General features: G+C 37.3%; 1 protein-coding gene across 2 annotated transcripts in view; it reads right to left on the bottom strand.

The window, feature by feature from the left end:
- EXT2 (exostosin glycosyltransferase 2) overlaps positions 1-24,546 on the bottom strand; it is a 72,760-nt gene that overhangs the window by 21,283 nt on the left and 26,931 nt on the right. For both annotated transcript variants that reach the window (XM_048948470.1, XM_048948469.1), the window contains exons 8-9: positions 17,810-17,941; positions 7,773-7,962 (exon numbers count right to left, since the gene is read on the bottom strand). In XM_048948470.1, coding sequence (XP_048804427.1) covers positions 7,773-7,962; positions 17,810-17,941 — 322 coding nt within the window. The remainder of the gene's footprint in view (positions 1-7,772; positions 7,963-17,809; positions 17,942-24,546) is intronic.

The raw sequence follows: 24,546 nt of genomic DNA, 5'->3' as shown, positions 1-24,546 counted from the left end.
GAGATCCTGCTTGGAAAGGCAGCGTCCTGAGAAACCTGAGCACTAGCAAAACACATATGGGAGAAATCCTCATTTTAGTAGGCTCTAATTACAACCTAAGTAAAAGTCTGTGCTTTAATTCTTATTGTAAGTGGGCGCAGTATCACTTAGCAGAGTAGGACAAAGACAAAAGAAGCCCAAGATGAGAAGTGATGGAAAAGACAGACGACACATTACAAGATGATATGAGGACCTTAAAGCATACAGAAGTAAAAATGCAAGTTTGCACCAGGAAATACTCTTACCTCTTTTAAATTTAGCGAGGGCTTTCTGTGAATACAGCAGAAGACAGAGGTAAAACATTAAAATAGAGCTCCCTGCAGTATACAAAGTTTATCTGTACGTGGAGACTGAAAAGAACGACAGGCACCTCCTGTTGTGTATCACACTGAAATAATTATGACAGACTAGTGTTCAAATAATACTCACACTTGCTCTTTGGCAACAAGACTCCGGGCATTCTTGGCAGTTTGCACTATTCAAGACTACTGATCTACTGACTGCAGAAGCTACCACAGAAAACAGCATGTGGTCTTCTGAAAACAAAATCAGCTCTTTCCACATTTTTCCAAATGCAGCTTCCACTTCTAATAGGCTTACAATCCCTAGCAATATGACTGCAGTTCTGGCCAGCCCACAGTTCTGCCATTAAGTCCTGTAACTCCGCATCTCACAGCAAATTTTTCAAGCATGATTTCAAGATGATTTCCACAAACTACAGGATTAAAATCAGTGTTTACCTCCACTACTCCAAGAAAGAAGTGCTGTAATTATGCTCCTGTTTAAAACACTCCATTAATAATGAAGAGCAACAATAAATAAATAAAAATGATAATTTAAAAATCCCCCAAATACACATTTTTCTACAATTTTCAATTACAGGAAAGAAATAGCAAATAGAAGGGATGACAGTTATGAGAGTCAATTTTCTCTCCCCCTATGAAGCTTCCTTTTCCATATCTCTCCACGTTTACCATCTTGCCATCAGATGTCTGTAACGAAAATGTACACAGGCTTGCAAAACGTGTAATAATGAATTACTGTTCTCAAATCCAGACCTGTTTCTCAGCTCAGAAGGAACTGTTAAATATTATATAGGAGAGAGAGATCATAAAAAAGATAACAGACAATGATATTTCCATCTAGAAGTATTATCTCTTTCCAAAGAGTGATGGCAACAGCATCATTTACTGATTCCTCACTTTTGAGAAACTGGTAAGTCTTTTAGCAGTACATATGTTATTTTCTATCTTATCCAGAGGGGAAACAAAAAAAAAAAAAAAAAAAAAAGACTGTCTGCATAGGAAATTACTTGCTCTAATTTTTAGGGACTATCTAATTTCTATTTTCAACGTTCAACCTAGGGAACAAGAGTCAGCTATTGTAAAGAGTTAAATAATATTTTTGGGACACTCACATTCAAAAATAGCAAGCAATATTTAAATGAAGATGGTCTATTGCATTTCCAGTTGGAAGGAGCAGACAGGGATAGTAAGGAGGAGCTGGAAATAGAACACAGTAAAAAGCACCAAGTGAAAAGCTCAAAGTAAAGCTCAAAGTAGAAAATTCAACACTTGTCAATAGTAAGAGCAATTTGACAAACTGAAATTTAAAAAGAAGAACTTATTGGGTAAAACAATGGCATTTTGATGACTTGCATAAAGGCGCTCATACAAACATGTTCATGCAAACATGCTCTGTTTTATTTTCTCAGTAAGAACAGCCAGGAGAATCTCATGACTGCAGATTACATGGCACCAGAGTATTAGTTCATACACAGCTCAGATTTCCCACAACTCCTAAGTAGTCCTCTGGGAACTGCAAAAAGGAAAAACCTTTCAAGTAGTTGTGCAAAGTAGACAAAGATCAATAAAAAAGCTGTCAGAAAACATCTCTAAACATGCTTCTTTGTATGTATCTGTAATTGCTCAGATGCTCAACTCTTAAATCTGATCTTTCACAAGATGTTTCAGTTGATAATCATTCTAATTGGCCTACAGTAGTTTGTGAGAATTCAACCACTTGAAGCTGATGAAGAAAGCCTAATGAAGAATGTTTTCCAGTCTGGACTTAAGGACAGAACTTAGCTGGTATCTGAAGTTTCAAAAAATTGTCAGAATTAGCAGCACGTTACAACTATTAACTACCAGCATTCCTTCAGCAATGGCTTACTGAAAGTCTGTTCAGGTAGTTCAACTGCTTAGACTTACAATAAACCATCTAAAAAAAGTTGCTTCCTACCAACATCACAGTTCCTGTGTTGGTCTACAGTAATGCGCAGAATTCCTCTCATATATAAAGAACAGATTACTGGTTTCTGGGACATTACTGAGAGCCTCTGCTCTGGTTTTGTTAAAACTAAATTTCTGGACCTCTTTCAGAAAAAAACAACCTTAAAATGATTCTTAGAAGACTAGAACAGTCCTCAATTAGTGACTTAGCTAATCAAAGAAAATGGCATAAAGTACGCTGTGAAGAAGACAAATTAATTTAAAGCCTAAAAAGAAATTCAATAGAATATTCCTACCAGTGCCCAGTATTAAAGGCACAGTACGATAAGAGCTGTCATTTAAGGCTTCTTCTTTTTTTTTTTCCCTTAAGATACAGTGATCTATAGGGCCCTCGGGATCTTTATCCCCAATGGTTTATATCAGTGTTGTCTATTCATACTATCAAACCAAAAGAAAGACATGGTTACTGTGGTAATATACAGTCTATACCTTATTCTGAGTTTATCAACAACTTAGGTCCAGGAAACTGTGCTTACAGAACTATGCAGAAAATACACATTCTTAAAATATACTTTTTATTTTGATAAAAATGAACCTAATGAGGAATCAAACTGTAGGACATGATTTCTAGCTTATTGTGCATTTATGAAGTGTAATGCATTTATATACCATTTATGTGGTAGACAAGATGATTTCTTCAACTGTCTGAAACGTGAAACACACGATGAAATGTTAGTGGAAATTACTATCACAGACTATTTTTCTGAACATCAGAACTAGTAATTTAGACAAATTCAAATGAAAGGGCAAAAGTATTTGGCTGAATTGAGAAAATAAAAAAACATCCTGTCTACACAAATATTCCCAGCAGCAGACACTTGGACCACAATGTTTATTATATTGGATGCAGAGTGAGTGAGAGAAAATCATTTTTTCCTATAGTATTTCAAAGCTTTTTTTTTTTTTATTAATATCATACATGGAGTCATGGGATGTTATGGCTGGGTTAACAGACTTCTTATACAACCCATATGGGTGAGTATATATACAAAACTGAGCCAAAGACACAGAACAGAGATCACATCCCCCCACATTTAGAAAACACTTAAGATTAGCAAATTTATTCCCTAAAGCACTAAAATTCTGGATTAAAATTATTATCATATGCAATACTTCCTCTCTGCTGTTTCACACATAAGATCCAACATTTTTACCGCTGGCTCTGTGAAAAATTTGAGATGCCTCCACAAGACTCCTGCATTGCTCATACTTGCCTCTGCTGAAGCTTTTTTTTCTTCTCCTAAGATACCACTCATATTTTGAGTCCAAACATAAAATTAGAGCCTTGATTTCCAGTCTCACCCATAGCACAGTGGTCCTATTTTGGTGCACACATTGAGCAATTATCTCAAAATATACAGTAAAGCTTCCACCTCTTCATTCACATCCACGTCTACATATCTCTCTCAGATAGAAAGCAGGGGAAAAGAGTGCTTTCTACCAAGCAAAAGAAAGACTTAATCACAAGACCTTCCTGAATCTCTTCATTGCTCTTGAGTTGAGTGATGGTGAAGATGTCACCTCTGTGACCTCAGTTTCTAAAGCTGCAAAATGGGAATAAGCAGTTAAAATAGATTTTTATTAATGCCCTAAAGGTTCTCAGATGAAAATCTTACTGAAAGCAGTTTCCTCTACTTCTTGATTTTGATGTAAAAGTAGATTACAATTACAGATTTCAGCATCTTCTTAATAATAATGCCATGAATAATGCTACTTACACAGCAGTTTTAAACTACGGATCTCAGTGTTGTATGGAAAACAATATTGTTGTATTCATTTTACAGCCACGGAAACTGAGGCACAGTAAAAAAAAGAGTTTCTCCCACTGAACAGGTAGAGCATGTGTGTCTGGTCAGTGTCCAGCCTTAAGAACTATATGCCTAGGAAAATTAATTGAAGCACTGTTATTCAGTGCTCACTAACTTATGTCTCAAAAATCTTGAGAGACAAGATATGTGTTCCTCATTGCATTCAGGTGCTTTTCCACATGGAAAAACAAACTGGATTTAGAGCAGACAGCTAAGTGGCTAAGACCAGTCATTCAAGTTTGTACTGGCCACCTTAAATTTCCTTCACACTCAGTGAAAACAAAAGGGTACTTCTGCAAGGATGCTTTATTTCATTGTAAAATAAATGTCATGCAGACCTGATGGAGGTGCTTTTTTTTTTCTCGTTAATTATAAAAGAAATGTATAGTTGTGAGCTCAGACTTGCACATGAAGCTCTTAAACATTTCAACTTAGGAGTCATCGTCACAAATTCATAGGACAAGGGGAAAATCGCTCTTTAATTGCTTGTGCATGTATGTGTGTATACATGTATACATATGTACACTCTTTATCTCCAACTTATAATTTTGTATTTTATTTGGGTGAAATTTTCCAGTCAAGTATTCAATTTATCAGTTGACCTCTGTTACTTACATAAGGCAGTGTGATAAAGAGTTTGCCAGTTTGTCAGCCATATCAGAGCTGCATTAGCCCCTGACACAATTAGATCTGAAAAGCGTATGCTTTATGTAGATCCCACACTCCTGCTTTACTGACAAATGTACCTCCTAACTCAAAATTTACTAAATATTGAAGAGAAGCAAAAAAGATTTCAGTCTTTATGGAATTATCCATTTCTTGAGGGGAGTAGCTTCTTAAATTTCACACAACGTTTTAATTCTCTTCTTAAGTTCTGTATTCACTGAATTTTGCTTACATAAAGGCATTATTACAAGCATGTAAGTATTCATTTTTTAAAAATTAAATACCAACATGAATTCTAGAATTTGCAGGTGTTTGAAAATCTCAATTCCCAGAGACAGATTCTCTCTGTTTACAACACATACTTGTTCTGATAAAAATATCAAGTGTAACTGGTGTCATTTTCAATTATAATACTATTCCTGTGATGACAAGGCGAAGGAGCAGCCCATGTCATACTTGTGCAGACTGTGCCAGCTCCATTTCAAGAGATTCAAATCCAATTCACAATTCACTGCCTATAATCAGTGCTAAAGACAACCTTGATGCTGTCCACTCAGCCCTCCCTCTTGTACACTTGGAACAAAAGCAAATCACAAAGTGTTGCAGTGCCAAAAGCCAAGACTTGCTTCTGTACAGAAATGTCCTGTATATGTAAATGATCAGGAAATACAGCTCTGGGTGCTTGAGGAGGTTAAGCACCTCAGCTTTACTACAATCAATTAAAAGAAAATGGCCCGAAAAGCGCAGATACTACTGTAGGGTAATAAACTAGACTTTATCAGTGACAGTGGTGCACATTACAAACTTCAAACTCATTCCTTGCCTTAATCCATCAGAAACTTCCTGGCTTTAACAGGCTATAAACAGCAGAAGCTTTGAAGTCCACGGATTAGAATCACTAATAGACAGACTGAAGGAGAGACTGGCTGAAGAGCCAAGTGGAATGCCCTGCATGGATCTGAAATGAAACAAGTTAATTTAATCAAACTGACCTCTCCTCAGCCATAGCCCAAGATAATAATGGTTATAACAGCAATAAGGAGACAAGAAGCACTGGAAACAAATGGTTATTTACTTCGATGCAATGCTTAGTCTAACATAAGGGCACAACTTCCTGGGCATTCAATTGCAAGTTTATGCTTAGAGGCAACAGCAGTTTTTTCTGAAGCTATTAGACTTCATAATAATTAAGATAGAAAAAATTAAACACTTCAATTCTCAAGAATTTCTAAGTTCAAGATTAATATGAATGATTTAACAGAAAAGATCTTGCCAACGTTTGTTTCAACTCTCCTATTCTTCTACTTTCCTTTTCACTCAAAGCAAAACATGGAAACAATCCATTTGGGTCAAATCCACCTGCACTCAGTAGATGTTCGCTCACAGCTTACATAACTGAATGAGTGTAACATTAAGCATTTCAACTTTCAGAGAAAAACTTCTAACTGCAAAAATTCCAGCATCAATTTATATGCAGCACTTCTCACTTCAAAAGTTTGCAAAGCATTTTATAAACCACTAAATTCTGAGATGTTTAGAACAGCAGTATTACAGAATGCTTTTCAAAGCAAACAATAAAGCTACTTGCTTTGAACTGCAACAAGATGCCAAAATGGCAAATGAGCCAAGTGGAGGGTTGCAATAGTTTGGCTCCAGAGAAGCTGTCAGAGCATGGCAGATTGAGACAAGTGGTCAGGGATTAATTTTTGCACTGCATCTTACCACTGTGCCAAATACCTAACTCTGAAGAGTGGAAAACTGCAGCAGCTGAAGCTTCTGCAAATACAGTTACAAAGCAAGGAGTCCTAACAGACTTCATTTGCTCCAGAAGACAGATGAATACACAAAGTTCTGCACCACCAAAGTTAGCATTTTTGAACACACATTCCTAGAAGAAGGCATTTATTCTCCCAGAAAAATATCACCTACATTTTCAGATGAGAATAACCAATTCATAGCTATGACATACAGGAAACAAACTCATTTACAAGTACTGTAGATACAGGCTTTCATTAAGAATGAGAAAAGAAGACTAACTGCCCAAAATAATGCTCATGTCTTTAGTACCAGTGTTTAGAACTTATGAAGATGGTGAAGGGCCTGGAGCATCTCCCCTATGACAAGTCTCCCCTTGAGACTGAGAGGGGACCTGATCCAGGTCTATAAATATCTAAGGTATGGGGGCAGAGTGGCGAGGCCAGACTGTTTTCAGCAGTGTGTGGAGACAGGACAAGGGGAAACGGCCAGAAACTGCAGCATAGGAAGTTCTGCACAAACATGCGCAAGAACTTCTTTACAGTGAGGTGACGGAGCACTGGAACAGGCTGCCCAGGGAGGTGGTGGAGTCTCCTTCTCTGGAGATGTTCAAGACCTGCCTGGATGCCGACCTGTGCGACCTGCTGTAGGGAACCTGCTTTGGCAGGGGGGTTGGACTCCATGATCTCTGGAGGTCCCTTCCAACCTCTACGATTCTGTGATTCTGTGAATGTCACCCTACATAGCAATGAGCACAAAATAAAGGTCTGTGAATGTACCCTCATTTTAAAATAAACACGGATTTCAAAGTTGGAGGGATCCTGCAGCTTCCATCAGATTCTGTTGTGCAAAGAGAAACACAGTATCATATGTGTTGGAAACAAAAACATTTTAATCAAGGCCCATATGTCTTTCTACAAAGAAATAAAATCAAGCATTGACAAAACAAATATGAGTTTCTCTTTACCTCTCTCCAAAACAAAGGTAAGGAAGCCAATGTCTCTGCAACTACTTCATGTTACCTTTGACATTAAGCTGGCAATAGAACAACTGGAAGGTTTCTTTTCATCTACTTTGGCCCTTCTCATTTCACTTTCAAAAGCGTTGCCACAAAAATCTCGGTTTACTGTTTTGAAAGTAACTACAGAACAGTTTTTGAAGGCATGTTACTCCCAGTTTCACCCTCCTCCACTACACCTAGACCAAGTCTTACCTTCAGGTGGATTCTTGTTCTGGTTGTTCCAGACAACGAGCAACTTGGACAGGCTGGGCACTTTGGACACCTCGGTGATGACTCGGAAAAGACTCTCCACCCTGTCATAAGTCAGAACAATTGCTGTGAATCCTTGGGACTGTGGTGGGATCAATGGAAGGAAGAGTGGATTGCTCACACTGCTCCATTTCTGTGAAGGAAAACAATAAAATAATTCAAATAAAAACAAGTGTTACAGCAGGGAGTAATTCACATAGTCAGCATTCAAGCATCAGAGGTGAAGTAGGCTCAGAGTAGACAGAATAATTCTCTAATTTCAGCAGAAGTGAACTTCAGCAATTTCTCAAAACTTTCATTCCAGCTCCTCTGTTAATTCAATTTTCATTTTTGCCTACAGGCAAAATTGCATACAGGAGTGGTTTTAGGGAAAAATCAAGTGGAAGAGACAGACAGAATTTGCAGAGAAAGAAAACTATGGTAAATTTTGAACTCAGACACCAAGAATCAATTCTCATTTACTACTCACTATTTCAAACACTTATATTTACAGTCAGAACTCATTAAGCAAACAGAAACCTGATCAGCCACACAGCTTCAGAAGTGAAAGCAAACAAAAAAAAACAACCAGCAAAAAAACATAAAATGGGAATCAAGGAAAAAAACACCAAAACAGACACTAGGAAGAATAATGTACTAGCTCCCACAAAATTTGGTTTGTTAAATGGGCTGAGAAAACCTATTCTGCTTAAAAAAAAAAAAAAAAAAAAAAAAAAGCATGAGATACAAAGATGAATTTCAGAGAGTTATTTACCCTTCCTGAATTTTAACTAGGGCATCCCTCTTAAGACTTTAAAGGTCTTATTTCAATACACTGCCAGCATAAGGAAGCCAGCTCAACTGGCAAGAGACAAGACAGTGAAATTCTCACTGCGTGTGCCAACCTCGTTTGGAACCAACAACGCAGGGGAGGAAGCAGTGAAGGGACTGCTCAACAGGAATGAAAGCGTCGGTGTTCTAGTCTCAACTTTTCCATTCCAGCTGACGTTCCAAGCAGATACCAAGGGTCAGAGAGAGAAGCAAAGGGAAAAATAAGACCCTTTGGGATGAGGTGAAAAGCAGAGTTGGGAAAGCAGAAACTGAGCAATGCTGTTTTGCAGGGAAGTTCTGAACGCCAGCCTGTAAAAACTATGAACACTCATAAGCAGCCAGTAACTGCCTGCAGGTTACAGAAACCTTGTGAGGATCTCCAGCTAAACTCATAAGTCTGTTTTTGTTAGGAGGAAAACAAGTTCTTGGTTTTTGTGTGTGTTTTTTTTTTTTTTAATTTGTAACAAATCAATAAATATTGCAATTTTCCATGTTCTGATTTTGTCTTTGGGCTACTTTTCTTCACATGCTCTACAGTCACCCTCCTCGTGCTCAGTGGTAAGACATTTCTAACTAGAATGTTTTCTAACTACGAGGACAGGGAGAACTGAGCCTATTTTGCTCAAACAGATCATAGCATTTTTGACTATTTTAACAAAGGAAAAAAAAATACAGTGTGAATACTATTTACTTCTACATACACATCAGCATGGAAGGGAGGATAAATACATGAGATAGAAAAGCAATTTTACTTTAAGCACAAATATTAGCACACTGTTTTATCTATGATGGTCTAAGGACATGTTCCAGGCAAGAATCTGTCAGTAGGAGTAATATCAATTACTAAACTTCTCAAAACAGCTGGAAAGACAGATTAGTCCTCAGCTGCAGACGCCCTTTATCATGTCTCGTGCAAGTAGTATTTGGTATACAGTGTTGCTGAGGTTCCTAATGGAAAAAAATGCAGTTTTTAGCCCACAGACGTAATAGAAATAGTAACAAATATATTCAACTTCAGTTCACGAAAGGGACGTGGCTACCTATGATAGCAGAGTACTACATTCAGTAACTCAGAATATACATATTCATTGTTTTAACAGTGGATACATGCTGAGACAAATTTTGCATGCCAGTTATACAAGTGGGCTAAGTGTCTGATTTTATTCCAGTTTCAAAAGTTCCTACAGCAAGTCACAATCACAATGCCAATAGAGCACAATCCATCCCATTAAAGCTTTACAAATTCATTTCCACACAACCAACCACCACCCCAAAATGATACTTGCATGTTGAGAAGCTCTTTGAAACAACATTCAGAACCCTCTTTTCATTAATACTTGTAGCAGAGGTTTAATTTCATTGTCAGCAGGCTACCAAGAAAATCTTATGTTTCTGCCCTACAAGGAGAAATTACTGGTAATCTATGTATTTATTCTGTATTCTATGTATTTAATCTGTATTTATTATTTACAGGTGAGTATTGCCACTTAAATTAATAGTCCCCGCTTTTTCTGTGGCCATAGCATCTGCTACAAAATTACTTGCTACAATATCCCTTGAAAAGGAGTATACTGTTTATATTGTTCTAAGACTATTTCAGTTACTCAAAGAAAAATTAAAGATGCACATGTACATGTAGCCTACAGAAATTATCATAATTTCTCTTAAAAACCTGTGTTTTATGTACATTTAAATTCCTACTTTTACTACTTTCAGAAAGGCACAAACATTTTCCCCTGTTGTTTATAACTTAGGAAAAATAAGACAACATTTCAGGTGTTTTTGCTCATGCATCTACTACTAGATGATGGAAAGGAAAAGCCTGTAGACCCACACTAATGGATGGGAGAACCAAGCCGCTCATTTGAGAAAAAACATTTCAAAAAGGCAATTAAGCATCTCTCAAGTGCCATTAAGAGCCAACCCCCTGCTGCCTGCCTGAAGAGTGTGTCTACAGTCTGAGACCTATTGACCCTGCTTTCTGCAGGAAATCGGGCAAATTCAAGCCTCCATAATTTACTAAAGTCTTCCAGATTTCTCCTCGGGAAAAGCAAACCATGCAGGCAATTAATTCAACAGCAATCTAATTAAATCTCCATTATGGCAGCAAAGTATGAAGTGGATAATGACACAGGGATGGGTTTTCCTAGTCGTTGATCAAGAAACCAAGGGTGAAAGAACATTTGCTCCAGACCCATCTTTATTAACACTCATGATGGAAATTCATAGGGACTTTCACTCTCAGAAAGAAGAGCAAGCAGCAGCATTGGACTGATTATCCATCACCTCTCCTTGACAAAGTGCTGACATTCAACTACGGATAAGACAATCCTTCACTCTTGCCCTCACAGCTAATATAATTAGAGGAGCCAGGATAATGAATCTAAGATTAATAGGTTGTTTGTTGTGAATCATTTTTATGGGCAAAACAGATCAAGTTCAAACACCAGTTTCCTTAGAGTAATTTCATGTCACTTAGGCTTGGCGGCCCTTTGCAGATCACATGAACAGCCAAAGTAGTGGGACCTGAATAACAGCAAGAACTCTGAGATGGCTTAATGCTGGGGAGAGAGGAGATTTCAAGCTTGGATAAGTATTACAAGGAAGGATTCAGGCTACTGCAGTTGTGCATGCATACTTGTATCTTAGAAATAAAGCAAGAACTTCCCAGACATTTTTTAGTGGGAAAAATCAGTAACAGCAGTTTGGAATGAAATTTCACTGTTACCATGAACAAGACAGTGGGTTTTCCTCCCTACATATTTTATTTTCAATAACCAGATTTAGTTCTTGTTTTAGTCAACATATTTTAGAAATCATACAGCTTGAATGACTACAATTCTCAGTTAAAAGCATAGAGACAATGGCAATAGAATGCTGAACTTATACAATAGCTAAGTAGTCTGTCTATACATCTAAGTAAAGCAGAGATGCATCCCTTGCCAATGTAAGGCTTTTTCAGCTGTGTTGTTCAGAATATCAATCCTAACCTCAATGTGGTTTCAATTATGAATCACTAGACCAAAAAGGCCTTGATTTATTCTATTTTTCTCCAATTATTCATGATAAGCTTTTATTGAATACTTTGAGAAAGTATTTCATCATGCTTCCCATCCTTGAGTGGTCATAGGGCAAAACCGAAGGAATTAACCTCTCTCCTTCTCTGGAGCCAACCACGGCACTTATGCTCCGCAGAATCACAAGGCAAGTTGCATGCCCAACATTTCACATTCTGATGAAGATTACAAACCTTCCCCAAAATCATTTTAGCTATGAGGCACACAGGAGTTTCTATCTATTCCTACTTGAGTGATGAAATGTGATACCACGTGAATCACAGATTACAAATGCCAAAATATATCATGCGACTATAATGCTAACTTATTCAGCATCTTTTTTTGCTTAGCTGCTTAAATTTTATTAGCTGTCCGAGCCCTTCTGACACTGAATCTATTGGCTGAACACATCTTTTGACATAAAAACTTAACTTCAGGTTCATTTCTTCAAGTCTTTAATTTTAACAATTTTCAGTGAGAAGAAAAGAATTATCAAGAATAAAATTTGTGTTCATGCTTTCAATAAGGCAGGTAGGTTGAAGAATCAAAGGGTGACAAAGATGATTAGAGGGCTGGAGCATTTCTCCTTTGAAGAAAAGTTGAGGGAGTTAGGCTTGTTCAGTCTGGAGAAAAAGCAGCTTCAGGGGGACCTCACTGTGGCTTTCCAGTACTCAAAGGGAGCTTAGAAACAGGAGGGAGACCAACTTTTTACATGATTTAATAATGACAAGACAAGAGAGAATAGTCCTTAATTAAAGTAAGGGAAATTTAGATCAGACGTTTGGAAGAAATTCTTTAACTCAGAGGGGGGTGAAGTGCTGGCACAGGCTGCCCAGAGAGCTGTGGATTCCCTATACCTGGAGGTGTTCAAGGCCAGGTTGGATGGCAGCCTGGGCATTTCTCATTTACAGGTAAATAAGTTCTATAAAAGTGTATATTGATATTTGGTTAATGTTCTGAAGATACCAGAATGTTAGTACAACTATAATATTGGCATCATCTGGGGAGTATGAGCTATAACATACTAGTCAAAGAGCTTAAAAGTAGTTTTAGAAATCATTTATAAAGTGTGATCTGCCTGGTAATTGGACAGAGCCCACAAATGAACATCCAGCATAGGATTTTCTAAAGCAATGGCATTTGTTGCACAAAGTTGTCTATTTGTTTTAGTTTAAGCCAAACGATGGTTCTGTTTCCTGTCTCACTGGGAAAAACTAAATCTAGTATGTTTAATAGTATGTGAGGCATGGTGATATTCTCAAGTGATTTATTAAAGTCTGATCTACATCACCCAAGGTCAAAACTCAAAAGCATCTACTTACAAACAAAACCTAATGTTTTATAGGCCTATGTTATAAACAGGCTTAAAAGAATTTCAGCAAAAGCAACTAAATAAAAACTGGAAAAAACTCATCTGACACATTTTCCAGAAACCATATATGTTAGGAAGGTATGTAGTACAGTAAAAGGAGAACTTAAATAATCACAAAATAGCTAGTTTGTGAAGTGAAAAAGTAATTTACCCCCATTAGTGCACAACAAAGTTCTTAATTGAAGATAACAGATCATGTCTCAAATCCACATCATTAGTTCTAATCCAGCCCAAATTGGTAACAATCAGAATGAACAGCATATAAGTAGCCATTTTCTGGCTTATTTGAACATAATAGATTGCTGCTACCCCATGGATAATGGCCAACCAATACAAAACACCACTTGCCCTCTCCTCTAAAAGGCAAAAACATAGTGTATTGCTATTGAAACTACTACTTCATTATGTATCAGCATGTTATACACTCACTGCTCTTCCACTTCCTTAACAGTATGAGTAGGAAACTACAAGTAAGAAAATCATCCGCTTTTCTTTAGAAAAGGACATCAGCCTTCAGTCAAATGATATGAACACATAAAATTGTTTGGATCCCATTGCTCACTCAGTGTATTAATATGCAATTAACTGCACATGCATTTATCTTCTGTGTACCTTATATCCCCTTCTGCTAGAAAAACACCCTCGCACTGCTGCTGTGCCCACATGGTGGTGAAGATACTCAGGCAACAGCCTCACTAACATTTTGAGCCAATATAAGCCAAACTCATGCCAAACAAAGCAGCCTTCCAGACACCCACTCCCTCCTTTGTTCCTTCCCATCTTTCTTTTATTTTGCTGGGTAAGTTTTACAGAAGGAAACAGATTTCAGTTAATTCACCACAAGTGATTTGGAAAATTCAAGAAGGAGGTAGCACAGGGAGAGGAAATCATCATCCAAATGTGGAAGAATGCAGGACTGCTTCTTTTGGCAACAGTATCTGCTTGGAGCAGTTGGAGTGTTTGGGTGACTACAGATTGAATACATGGTGGTGGGATGGTGTTTCTTTGTGCCGAGAAAGGAGGAACACCTGAGGGTAAACTCATATGCGAACCTCGTTATGAGCATGCCTCATTCATTTTAAATGCATGAACATCACTTCCATGCTGACTGTCCAAATTAACAGCCATCCCCTCAGATAAAAACAGCAAAGTAATTTTGCTAAAAAGAGAACATAACCATTATTACGTTTGTGGATTTTCTAGTTCCTGATACCAGTTATCAGTCAAGGTAAAGCAAAGAGAAAGTCTTCAGAAAGCAGTTGCAAGTCCTTAACAGTCCTGCTTTGCAAATGATGTCAAACTTGAGGCAGCCCTCTGTGAATGATGCACAGCTTCACCTTTACAGCTACTGTAGTTCCAGACCTAATCAAGTATATCAGGCCCCCAAGAACCTTTTGTCTATCATACTTAGAGGCTAACTCAAAATAGGCTTCATTCAACTGCACTATAATAAAAACAATAAAAGGCCAGCAATATATAAAATCATAGGAAATAGACCGAAATTAGATGACAAATCTTGTAACAGGGAAAATTCATGAGTTTGCATCAGCTCAACAAAATACAGAGCATAATACATACCTTGGACAGTTATGAGTTACTCTAATTGTTGAAGCAGAAATGCTTTCACTGCTTTATTTTACATCTGAAGCAGTTGGAACAACTGTGCAGCAAAATAACTAACAACCAGGGCATTTTATTGAGCTCTAACTCTCTGTTAGTTTTCAGGACTTTCTGCTAGAAAGGGGCCATTCTCCTAGCAATTAAGCACATGTAACAATTAATACAAGCCATTTCTGTCTGAATATTCCATAACCAAACCTATGCTGTCGTTTTCAAAACCTTATTGCTTTGAGCTCATTAACAGCTTTGTGCTGATCAGAGGAATCTCTAACTGAAGCAAGCCTGTTGCATTAAAATTGTGATTGTACCCTCTGCACCTCCTGCTAATCTGCCTACAGCTTTTACATACTCTTTCTGCAACTCTGCACTCTATTCCTATCTAAACCGTGTAATGGGAACAAGAGAACATATACAAGCACTACATTTAATCCTTACTAACCACAACATCATGGTGAACAACAAGGAGAGCTAGAGAACTGCATGCTGAGCCAGCCTAGTTCAAAGGGAAAAAATAAATGACAAGTTCTGGAGGTACAGTTCTGGCCAATAACACAAGAATTTTTGGCACTGAGTTACTTGCACATTTCACTGTGATATTAATGTTAACTTGCAGGTGCTTCAACAGTTACCTATATCCTGACCCTGAGGCCAACGTGAAATAACTTTTCTTTAAATGTTTCAATCTTGGAGTTTACCTAGATATGAATATGGCAATTTTCTTGCAAATGAGGAACACATTCAAGTCATCTTTAGTTATTTTGTCTTCTTATCAGAGTTTGAGAATACAGTTAACATCTTCGACTACCCCAAAAGCACACATGTACATTCTTTCCAACTACCATTTTTCATCCAGGCTAACTAGAGATCACAACAGTGCTATGAGTCCACATTAGGCACAAATTTAGATGAGAAATATACTTGGGCTCAAGTAGATTCCTTTTTCTGCAATGAGCAGAATTCTGACAACTGAATAACACAATTATTTTTTTTAATGTTCTAAAAGATCTCCACAACTTATTAAATTTACTAGCAGATATTGTATATATCATCACCTTCTAAACTGTCTGAATTCAGAAATATCTGAGTCCTGGAGAATATACTCCCTTATAGATCGCAACTGCAATACATTCTCATCTCAAAGAGATAAAACATAATATATTCAACTAACAAATAGTCTCAAAAATGGGCTGGAAAAGGCTCCTGTTATTCAATTCCATGGAAAGAACATGGTTCAAGACCCAACAGCATTAGCTGGCTAAAAAAAGAAAAACACCACAAAAAGAGCCTGATAAAATGAAATTTTCATGCATGCACAGAGCAGCTATCAAAAAACACAGTTAAAGATATCACAGGGTTGTGCACTTCTGTTCTACAAATTTAACTGCTTTTGAACAATTCCCAGTCTGAATTCTATTTTCTTTAACTGACCCCATGAGAAAGGGTCACAGGCACACTGTGCTGCTGGCTAATATGGAGCTTACACAGCCCATAAAGGAACTTTTTTATGATGTTTCTGTTTCATATTGAAGTGAGAAATGTATTCATGCACATATTAAGCAATTTTCATAGACTAGGATAAATATCAAATTCTTTCAACTAAGACATAAAATCACCAAGGAACTGACCATGTATGGCACGAGACTCATGATATGAGGTGTTAAACTCCAATATGCTGGACAAATTCCAGCCTGTCTAATTGCAGTCAGCCCTCTAACTTTTCTTAGCCATTACATATTGATCAAACATTCCTGCTTACTCCCCTGCTGCCCTAGCATGACACTGCTGTTATGTGTTCCACCGCAGCTTCAGTGCTCTGCTCTACACCATGCTCTGTCTGTGGCAATAAACCTGCCTAAGAGAACCTCTAGGTTGAAAAGCTAAGTATAAATATCTTTTTTTCGAAGAACGTATTTAAGAAGGATTAGAAAAAGCCTGCTTGTTGCCCAGACTTAAGTATAACTTCTCCAGAAATGGCTTCCAGAACAGAAGAGAACCATAAGAGCTTTTTGTATTCCTTTTAAAGCCTCCCTAAGGATATCCTCTTCATTTTACTAGACGCTTCTAGATGCTTGACCTGCTAGCATAATCTGAAGGTGTTAAGATACTTTGACTCCCCATTTATAGAACACATTCTTCTTCTGCAGCTAATTTGTTGCTTAAGAACTGACAATTGTCACATTTGTTCTCAAGTCAATGACAAAAGTAGACCAATGCCTTTGGCTAGGCAGCAGAAATTTGTCTTCTAGCCCTTCCTAACAACTCTTCACACTCAATCAGCCCGAGGAGTTCGAAGTAAAGCACGCTACTCTTGAGCACTCCTACACAGCTTCCAGAGAGACTCTCTTTAACTTACCATAAAGAGAGACAGTTAACAAGTTCGTTTTTATTAGTAACACAGAACTATTTTTTTATATTTTAACACAGAGAAAATTAACTGATTATGAGTGAAAATCATCTGCAGCCTTTATATGGTAAAAAATCAGAACCAGCTGCCTGGTGCAGAAGGTTAATTAATTCTCCAGCATTTGTTCTTAACAGAGGGAGGTTCAACCAGTGACACATTTAAAAAATAAAAATAAAAATAATAATAATAATTAAAAAAAAACCCCACAACCAACACCCCAACAAAACTTTGATCATCGGTTTCTGTTCAAGAGAAATTATGTAGAAAAAAGCACGGAGAAAATTGCAGGCACAAGACTAATCAGCTATTTCAGCAAAATTACGTTAAGGACTCTTGCAAATTAAGATCGTCAGTATTTCCCCTGACTATTTCCACTGCAGTTATTCAATCTTAGAGCTCTAAACTGACCCTAAATGCAAAATAAATAAATGTGTGTACGCATGCATGAAAAATAAATAAATATACAAATAAATAAATAATCAAGCATGCAATTTGGAGTGCAATAGCCAAAGTTCATATTTCACAGCCAGGACATAAAACAAACTGCTAGTTATTTTGCCAGTTGTCATAAAAATATATTAACTTCATCTGTTGGAGTTACCAACACAATGCATACACAAACACACACAGAATTATTACCAAGTCTCATTCCACATACCTCTTATACGAGGAAGAAAAAGTCATTTGTTTTATGAGTGAATCAAATGAATTTACTTACCACAGCTGGGGGATCATTCCATTCTTCATAAGAAATGGCAGCATATGGATAAATTCTATCATTGATAATCTGAAGAGTAGCAAGAGCGATTGCTTTCATCGATCGAAAATATGCTTCCCAGAACCACCTTGCCTGCAAAGAGAATAAAATTCACTTTCCTACTGAACAGATCCAGCACATAATAATCAGTTCAGGCTTGACGCACACTATCTGCTCAGTGTAGCCAACAAGTCAGGTGGAAATTAAATTAGGAGGCATGCTTACTCCTACTAGGATATTTCTGTAGTGCCAGCAGACTTCAAACTCAGATCCACTTCCATGTAAAAGAAGACTTACGGCCAATAAAAGGAAGCAACAGCATTACTTCGCAATTGATTAATAAGAATGAAAAACCTTGCAAATCCTCAAAGAAATCAGTCACTTTCACATTCTTATCATCAGTTTTCCTCTTGAAAAAACATCAAAAGCAGTTTGACCACTGAAAATAAGTTACTGTTATACTCAATTTTTCCAAAGCAGAGGGACCCACCGTGCAGCTAAGCAGCCTAATAAAGGCATGGAGCATAAAAGGTGGAACTTAAGTCACTTTTTAACTAGATCAACTGGAGAATTTTAGTATTCATGATCTCCATCAAATTAATAAGTCCCCTAAACTGCCAAAAAAAAATTATAAAAATAAATATCAAGATCTTTCATAACAGTCCATGCACTTTGCTTATTAATAACAAACATTCATCTGGGCCAATTTACAACAAAGGAAGTGTAAAATTGCATGCTGAAATGAAGCATGCAATTTCCTTGTACCCAGGCACACGGGGTTTCACAGAGAAGCCATTCTCAAGCCCTGTACGGTAAGTTTAAATCTTATCCCAGTTTCCACATAAGACACAAACATTTGAAGAAAAATAGGGTTTCAGAATTGAAAATGCTCACTTCTCTTATTTTCTATTAGAGATAAAAACATATTTTTAAAATGCCTAGAATCATCAAATGATCCTGAAGGATCACTTCCAACCCAAAAGGAAATAGGCATTGCCAATAAAAATAGTTCAAGTGTTTTGGCCCAAGAGACGTGACATTTTCCAACCTGATTTTTCTTCAGGAAACTCCAGCACCTTGAAGTGTCCAGAAAGTAATTTAATTTAAAATCTCCCTATGGTTCAGTATCAACATTTGTATCTAGATGGTAAAGCAATTAGAGGAAAACAGAGCAGAATGCAACAACTGAAGGAAAAAAATGTACTAAGTTGGGCAAATGCTATTTTACTGTTACATATTTCTTAAACTGCACAAAAACTCTACAGAAAGGCCAGTTTTAGACATGTGATCTGAGAATATTATTATTTAGAATATTGTATTACTGAAGCAATACCAAGCTTTTGGAGGTACAGACTTGAAGATATAAGAAAACTATAGTTTTAACTATAATTGTAAGTCACTTGTGTGTTTCTTTATGCAGGCTGTTGCCTTTTAGTAGAAGACAAAGAGTGGTTCCTGCTTGTATAATTTGTGCTTCAGCATCCATCAGCTAAAGAGTGGTGCAGAAGAAAGATTATGGAGAGGGAAAATGCAAAAAAATCTTTGGCCAGGATAGTGGCCCCAGCACCCTGCTCTGTGGGGAGTCTGTAAGACAGGCTCTTCAGAATAGTTTTGGTAAATATTTAAAAAGAAAAAAAATTCACGTTCCAATTTTAAAGAACAGCAACAGCAAATCTGACAGGAAAAGGGAGAAGCGTACTCGAGCACTGCCTTTATCACGAGAAGACATAAACATACAAGCGTGCACCACAAAAGATGATTTCAAAGTTTTACTAAGGAACATATCCAAAACGTTACAATTCTCTCTGCAACTCATCATCCAGAGAAAATGCAAAGCAGTTTCACTCCAGAACAGAATCACTCTCTCTCCCCTTGGTAAGGCTTAGTAGCTGGGTAACAGCCTGATAGTCTGACCAAGAACACACTTCAAAACAAATATTATATCCAGCTGTAATAGCAGAACAATTAAATGAACACATTAGAATAAGTTACATCTGAACCCTTAAAATATCAAAAAGACAGTAAATAAAGCAAGCACCACATTCTAAGAAAAAAAAAAAAAAAAAACATTCTTTTATTCCTGCCCCATTTCTTAATAAACCATATTATACACAACTCACTGCATGAGACTCGGAAAGAAAATAAAATATAAATTGAGAATTAAGAGTGACCAGATCAGCAAACTGAAGAAACTGAAACACAGAATGAATAGAGATTCCAAATATCATTTTCATATGAAACAACAGCTTGAGAAAACTACTGCTATAAGCAGTGCTGATCATGAAGTGGAAAGTGTTTTATGGAGTCTTTCAATATGCAACTTTGTGAGTAGATGAGAATGTGTATTTCACTGTTACTAAATGACAACATTCCTAATCAGTTCTGAGATTATTTGTATTGTAACTATGATTATTCAGCTTTGTAACAATCAACTCTTTAACTAAACTGAAACTCCTTTAGCACAACTAGGATGGATCTGATGTAGCATCTCTTTGCTGAAAGAATGTTTGTAATGTCAGGTAAGACTACACCTTAAAACCAGAAGCAACAGTGGAGAAGAGGGCAGAGGGTATTTATCTTTTAGGGACTAACATATATATAATTAATTTTTTGTAAGGAGCTAGAAAATGTTCCCACAGTTGGCGGTAATTTTTTGGAGTGTGTTTCTTTAAGGCAGAACTCAAAACCTTCTAAGGGGATTCTAAGTCCCCAAACAGATGTTTCAGGGTCTCATTACTTCCTCCCCACCTTGTTTGCTTTTATAAAGCAGAATTGATTAACATGGTTTGCCAGTCTCTGCTGCTCAGCATGGTGAGTTGCTAAACATTTTGGGAAAGTTCTCTATTGGGAAGATGTGTGTCAATTCCATTTGAAATGTATTTTCTGCTCTACTTGGTGTGGTTGAAAAGCTTATGTTGGAATGTAATGAATACCTAGGGGGAATAAAAATCCTATGAACGCAGACAGGGATATGGGAGAGAAAAACAAGAAAAGCAGCACTGAGATCTGTTCCTGCCTCCTATGCCAACTTCCTCAGTATTCTTACACAGTTTTTCTGAGCTGTCCATTTATCTTTCCCTCATCTGTGAATTCAGGAGGACAATAGTTACGTTCACAAGAGTAGCTTTAATATACTGGGAAATAGTTCTAAGTTTTAACAATTACAGTGTGTTGATTGTTGTCACAGCTGACCTGAAAAGGCTTAGAGAATCTTGCAGTAAGTGATCCACATTTACAGATCTTGTCTTTCACACAGTATTGATTATACAAGGTCTGCAACTAAGATACGGTCAGGATACTATTCCTTTCAACTTGACTGAAATCAACTAGTTCTTTAGGAGCCTGCTTGATTAGGCTTTGGAACTTTCTGAGAAAACACCTTATGTGGACCACAGACTTGGAGGAAATGCTAAATTTGTATACACCTAAATATTGCTCAGGTCACAAGCAAGCTAAATTATGAACAGAGATCAAACGTGTACTTGGTAAAACTGCCAAAACAGCACAGTTGAACACATGCTAACCTATAGCATGTTACTCTGGGTGTACAGCTTATCTGGAATTGCAAACAGGTATTTGAGAAACACAGCTTCTTTTCCTCTTCTGAGTTTCTAAATAAATAGAAAATATGGGATAGATGCAACACAAAAGATGGAAAAGTACTGTTTTCTTTAACTGTTTTACCAACATGCGGAAGAGTCAAGGAGGGGGGCTGAAGTATGTGAGAGGTCCCTTCCAACCCCTACAATTCTGTGATATGGAATGACTGACTCGATAGGGAATGAGGAATACAAGATATTATTGGGTTGCCTGATGGGTTTGAAGTGACTAGCACATCATATGAGACAACAGATTCCCCATTTAACTAACTCGTCTGAATCAGGAGAAAATTTCACAAAGCCAAGACCAGCTCACTGTAGAAGCCAAACACTGAAGGTACTGGAGACCAAACCCTCACCACTCTTATAGAGGTAAGATCTGCAGACCAAAGTCACAAACACAGGCATGCTAGGAAGAAACGGCTTTAAATTGTCTCTCTTTCCCCTTGCTTCTTTGAAGGATAAAAATGCTTCCTGTAATGTAGAGGTATTAATGTATCTCTACAGCTACATGTATACACTTTGAGTAACAGTTGCAACATCTGTAACAGTACTTAGGTTCTTTTAAGAAACTTGCAGATAGACTGAAAAACGTGGCATTTCATCAAACAAATCTTGCTGTCAGCTGCAGAGTTTTGTACAGGTGGGATATGAAGAGACCAGGCAGAAAATACTGAGCATATACTGATACAGGCAAGAGCTTGGGACAGAGCCATTTGCAGCTTTTTTTGTAGGAGACAACAGGAAAAGTGCAACAGGCATCAAGATTGAAGCCTAATGACAGAAAGTAACATTTATTTAGTTAAGGTGTTATTTTCCTAAGAAGTAAACACACTTGGGGGCCTAGCATCTCTTTATAAGCTCTTTACAAGCCAGCACAGCATCAGGTTACAGAGTCCATTCATATAATGTTTATAAGTTCTAGTGTTAATGCTACTAATGGTGCTCCAGAGTAGAGTGCAAGACAGATCAATGTAAATCTTCTGATTGGTTTGTGGAAAGAAAAACACTAGGAATAAGGAAAGGAATACTTTTTGTAACGTTTAGATTAAAAGGAAAAATATTCCTCTAAGCAAACTTTTTAGACTTGTTTTTTTCACAGCCTATGACTTGGTGGGAGTTAGGAAAATTAGTAAACAAGAAAAAACAAGATTCACAAAAGAACAGTAAAAGTTAACTGCCTATAAACCACTACTTTTCTCAGCTTCTAGGTCAGGAGCCATGACACCGTAAGATTTTGCCCAGTGCAGGAATTCAGTGTTCCCAAAATGCCTTGAAAAGGTTTATGATGCCTTTGAACATTACCATTTTCATACTACCTGACGTGACTCTCCTTCAGTGTTTTCCCTTCTTGATGGCTCCTAGTGTTCCTGGTTTTCACACCCTGATCAGTTGACTTAGTGAAGTTCTGGTGAAGAGAACATGATGTAGCTGCTGCAGTAGTTCTGGCCTTGAAAATCATATCCAGGTGATATGTGATTGTCTTTTCCATCTTGGTTCTGTTAGTTACTTTCAGCCAAATGTTTCACATTCATTTGATCCTTTTCCTCTACTTCAGCATCTCAGCAGTGTGTCTAATATCCATCTTAGAGACATATTGAGATGCAACTTTTTCAGACCTTTGTAAATTTGGGATTGGATAGAACCCAGCTTTATCCTTTCATTATTTGTAAAAAGAAACTTGAAACTAATAAAAATTATGTTAAGCCAAGCAATGCTTCCAAAGCAACTGACTGCTGCAGCCCACTCACAAAAATTGTATATCGGCAGCAAAAACATGCAGCACAGTCATAAAAGGCATTACAAAGAAATACCTACATCTCTGCTGTGTATCTACCAGCTCTAGTCATGGAAGTTCAACCACAAGGACCTTCAGGCTCTAAAGCTGCACAATACTGTGATAAAACGGAATGCTTTTTAAGTTACCAAAATCTAACTAATTATTGCCCATTAAGTAAGCTATTGTAACTGCTCACATGCACTTCATACCCTTTCTGTTGTGCAGTAAGATCAGATAGATGACTGAGGTTCAAGATAAACTGAATTATATATTTGCCTCATAATAAAGATGCATATGAGCATAGCTGATGCTATTTAACAATCAGATAGAAAGCCTGAGCTCTCACTCCCCCACTCCAGTCTATTCACTCAAGGTAAAATGGGACTAAAGAGATAAGACATAAGATCTTTTGCAGAAACAATCATTTAGTGCATAGTTTTCTAAATGAGATCTTGGGTTCTGATGGAGGACTCCAAAACCCCAAATTCACACATTTTTGTTTCCTCTTTCTGGACTACTACTTCACTGTGTCCACAGCTGGTTCCCTGCTCCAAAAACTGTTTTGCTACTCATATATACCACTTCTTCAGCAAAGCTGATACCAGCTGGGTCTCAACTAAAAGTAGAGACATCCTTGCTTCTTTAAATGGGTTTACTGAAACAAACTCAGAAGACTTCATGCAACTAAGAATTAGATGGCAATGTATTGTTACTGTACAATGATAATGATAGGAATTTGATTCTGAATGAGTGCTTGTTTGGTAGGGCCCTTGGGAGCAATATCATACAATCAAATTCAACAAGTCTAAAATTGGCTGGATCACTCTTCCCTCTCATCAGTGGGGGAAAAAAATGGGTTCTTCTGAGAGAAAGTGAGAAGTCTGGTGCTTTGAAATACATCCTGGACAGTCTGTGCCTCTCCTTTTAAATAAGTAAGAGAGGAGGACAGAAGTAAGCAAAAAATTCAAAATTGCAAAATTTATCAGGACACCTTTTTCCCAGGTACACAAAAAGATTTGACGTGAGGAGAAACAACAATGCATGTTTGTCAAGCATAATTTATGGAAGAGAAAAATCAAGCCAGCTCTAAAATCATGGGAGTCTTTTGGAATGCCAGTATAATTATGCCCAAACTCAAGATAAACCCTTTAGAAAACACAATCTGAAAGTGAAGATTTGATTACTGTCTCTACAACCAAGAATTTTAAGGAATTCTGTGGAATACTGGTAAGCAAGCATTCTTTTATATCAAATTGAAAAACTGTCCAGATGATTGTTATGTTTTATAGCAGATTGAATTAAATGCCTTTTTCAACTCT

Source organism: Lagopus muta, chromosome 6, assembly GCF_023343835.1.
Source record: "Lagopus muta isolate bLagMut1 chromosome 6, bLagMut1 primary, whole genome shotgun sequence".
Classification (NCBI taxonomy): Eukaryota; Metazoa; Chordata; class Aves; order Galliformes; family Phasianidae; genus Lagopus; species Lagopus muta.
This window is presented reverse-complemented; position numbering and strand designations above follow the sequence as displayed.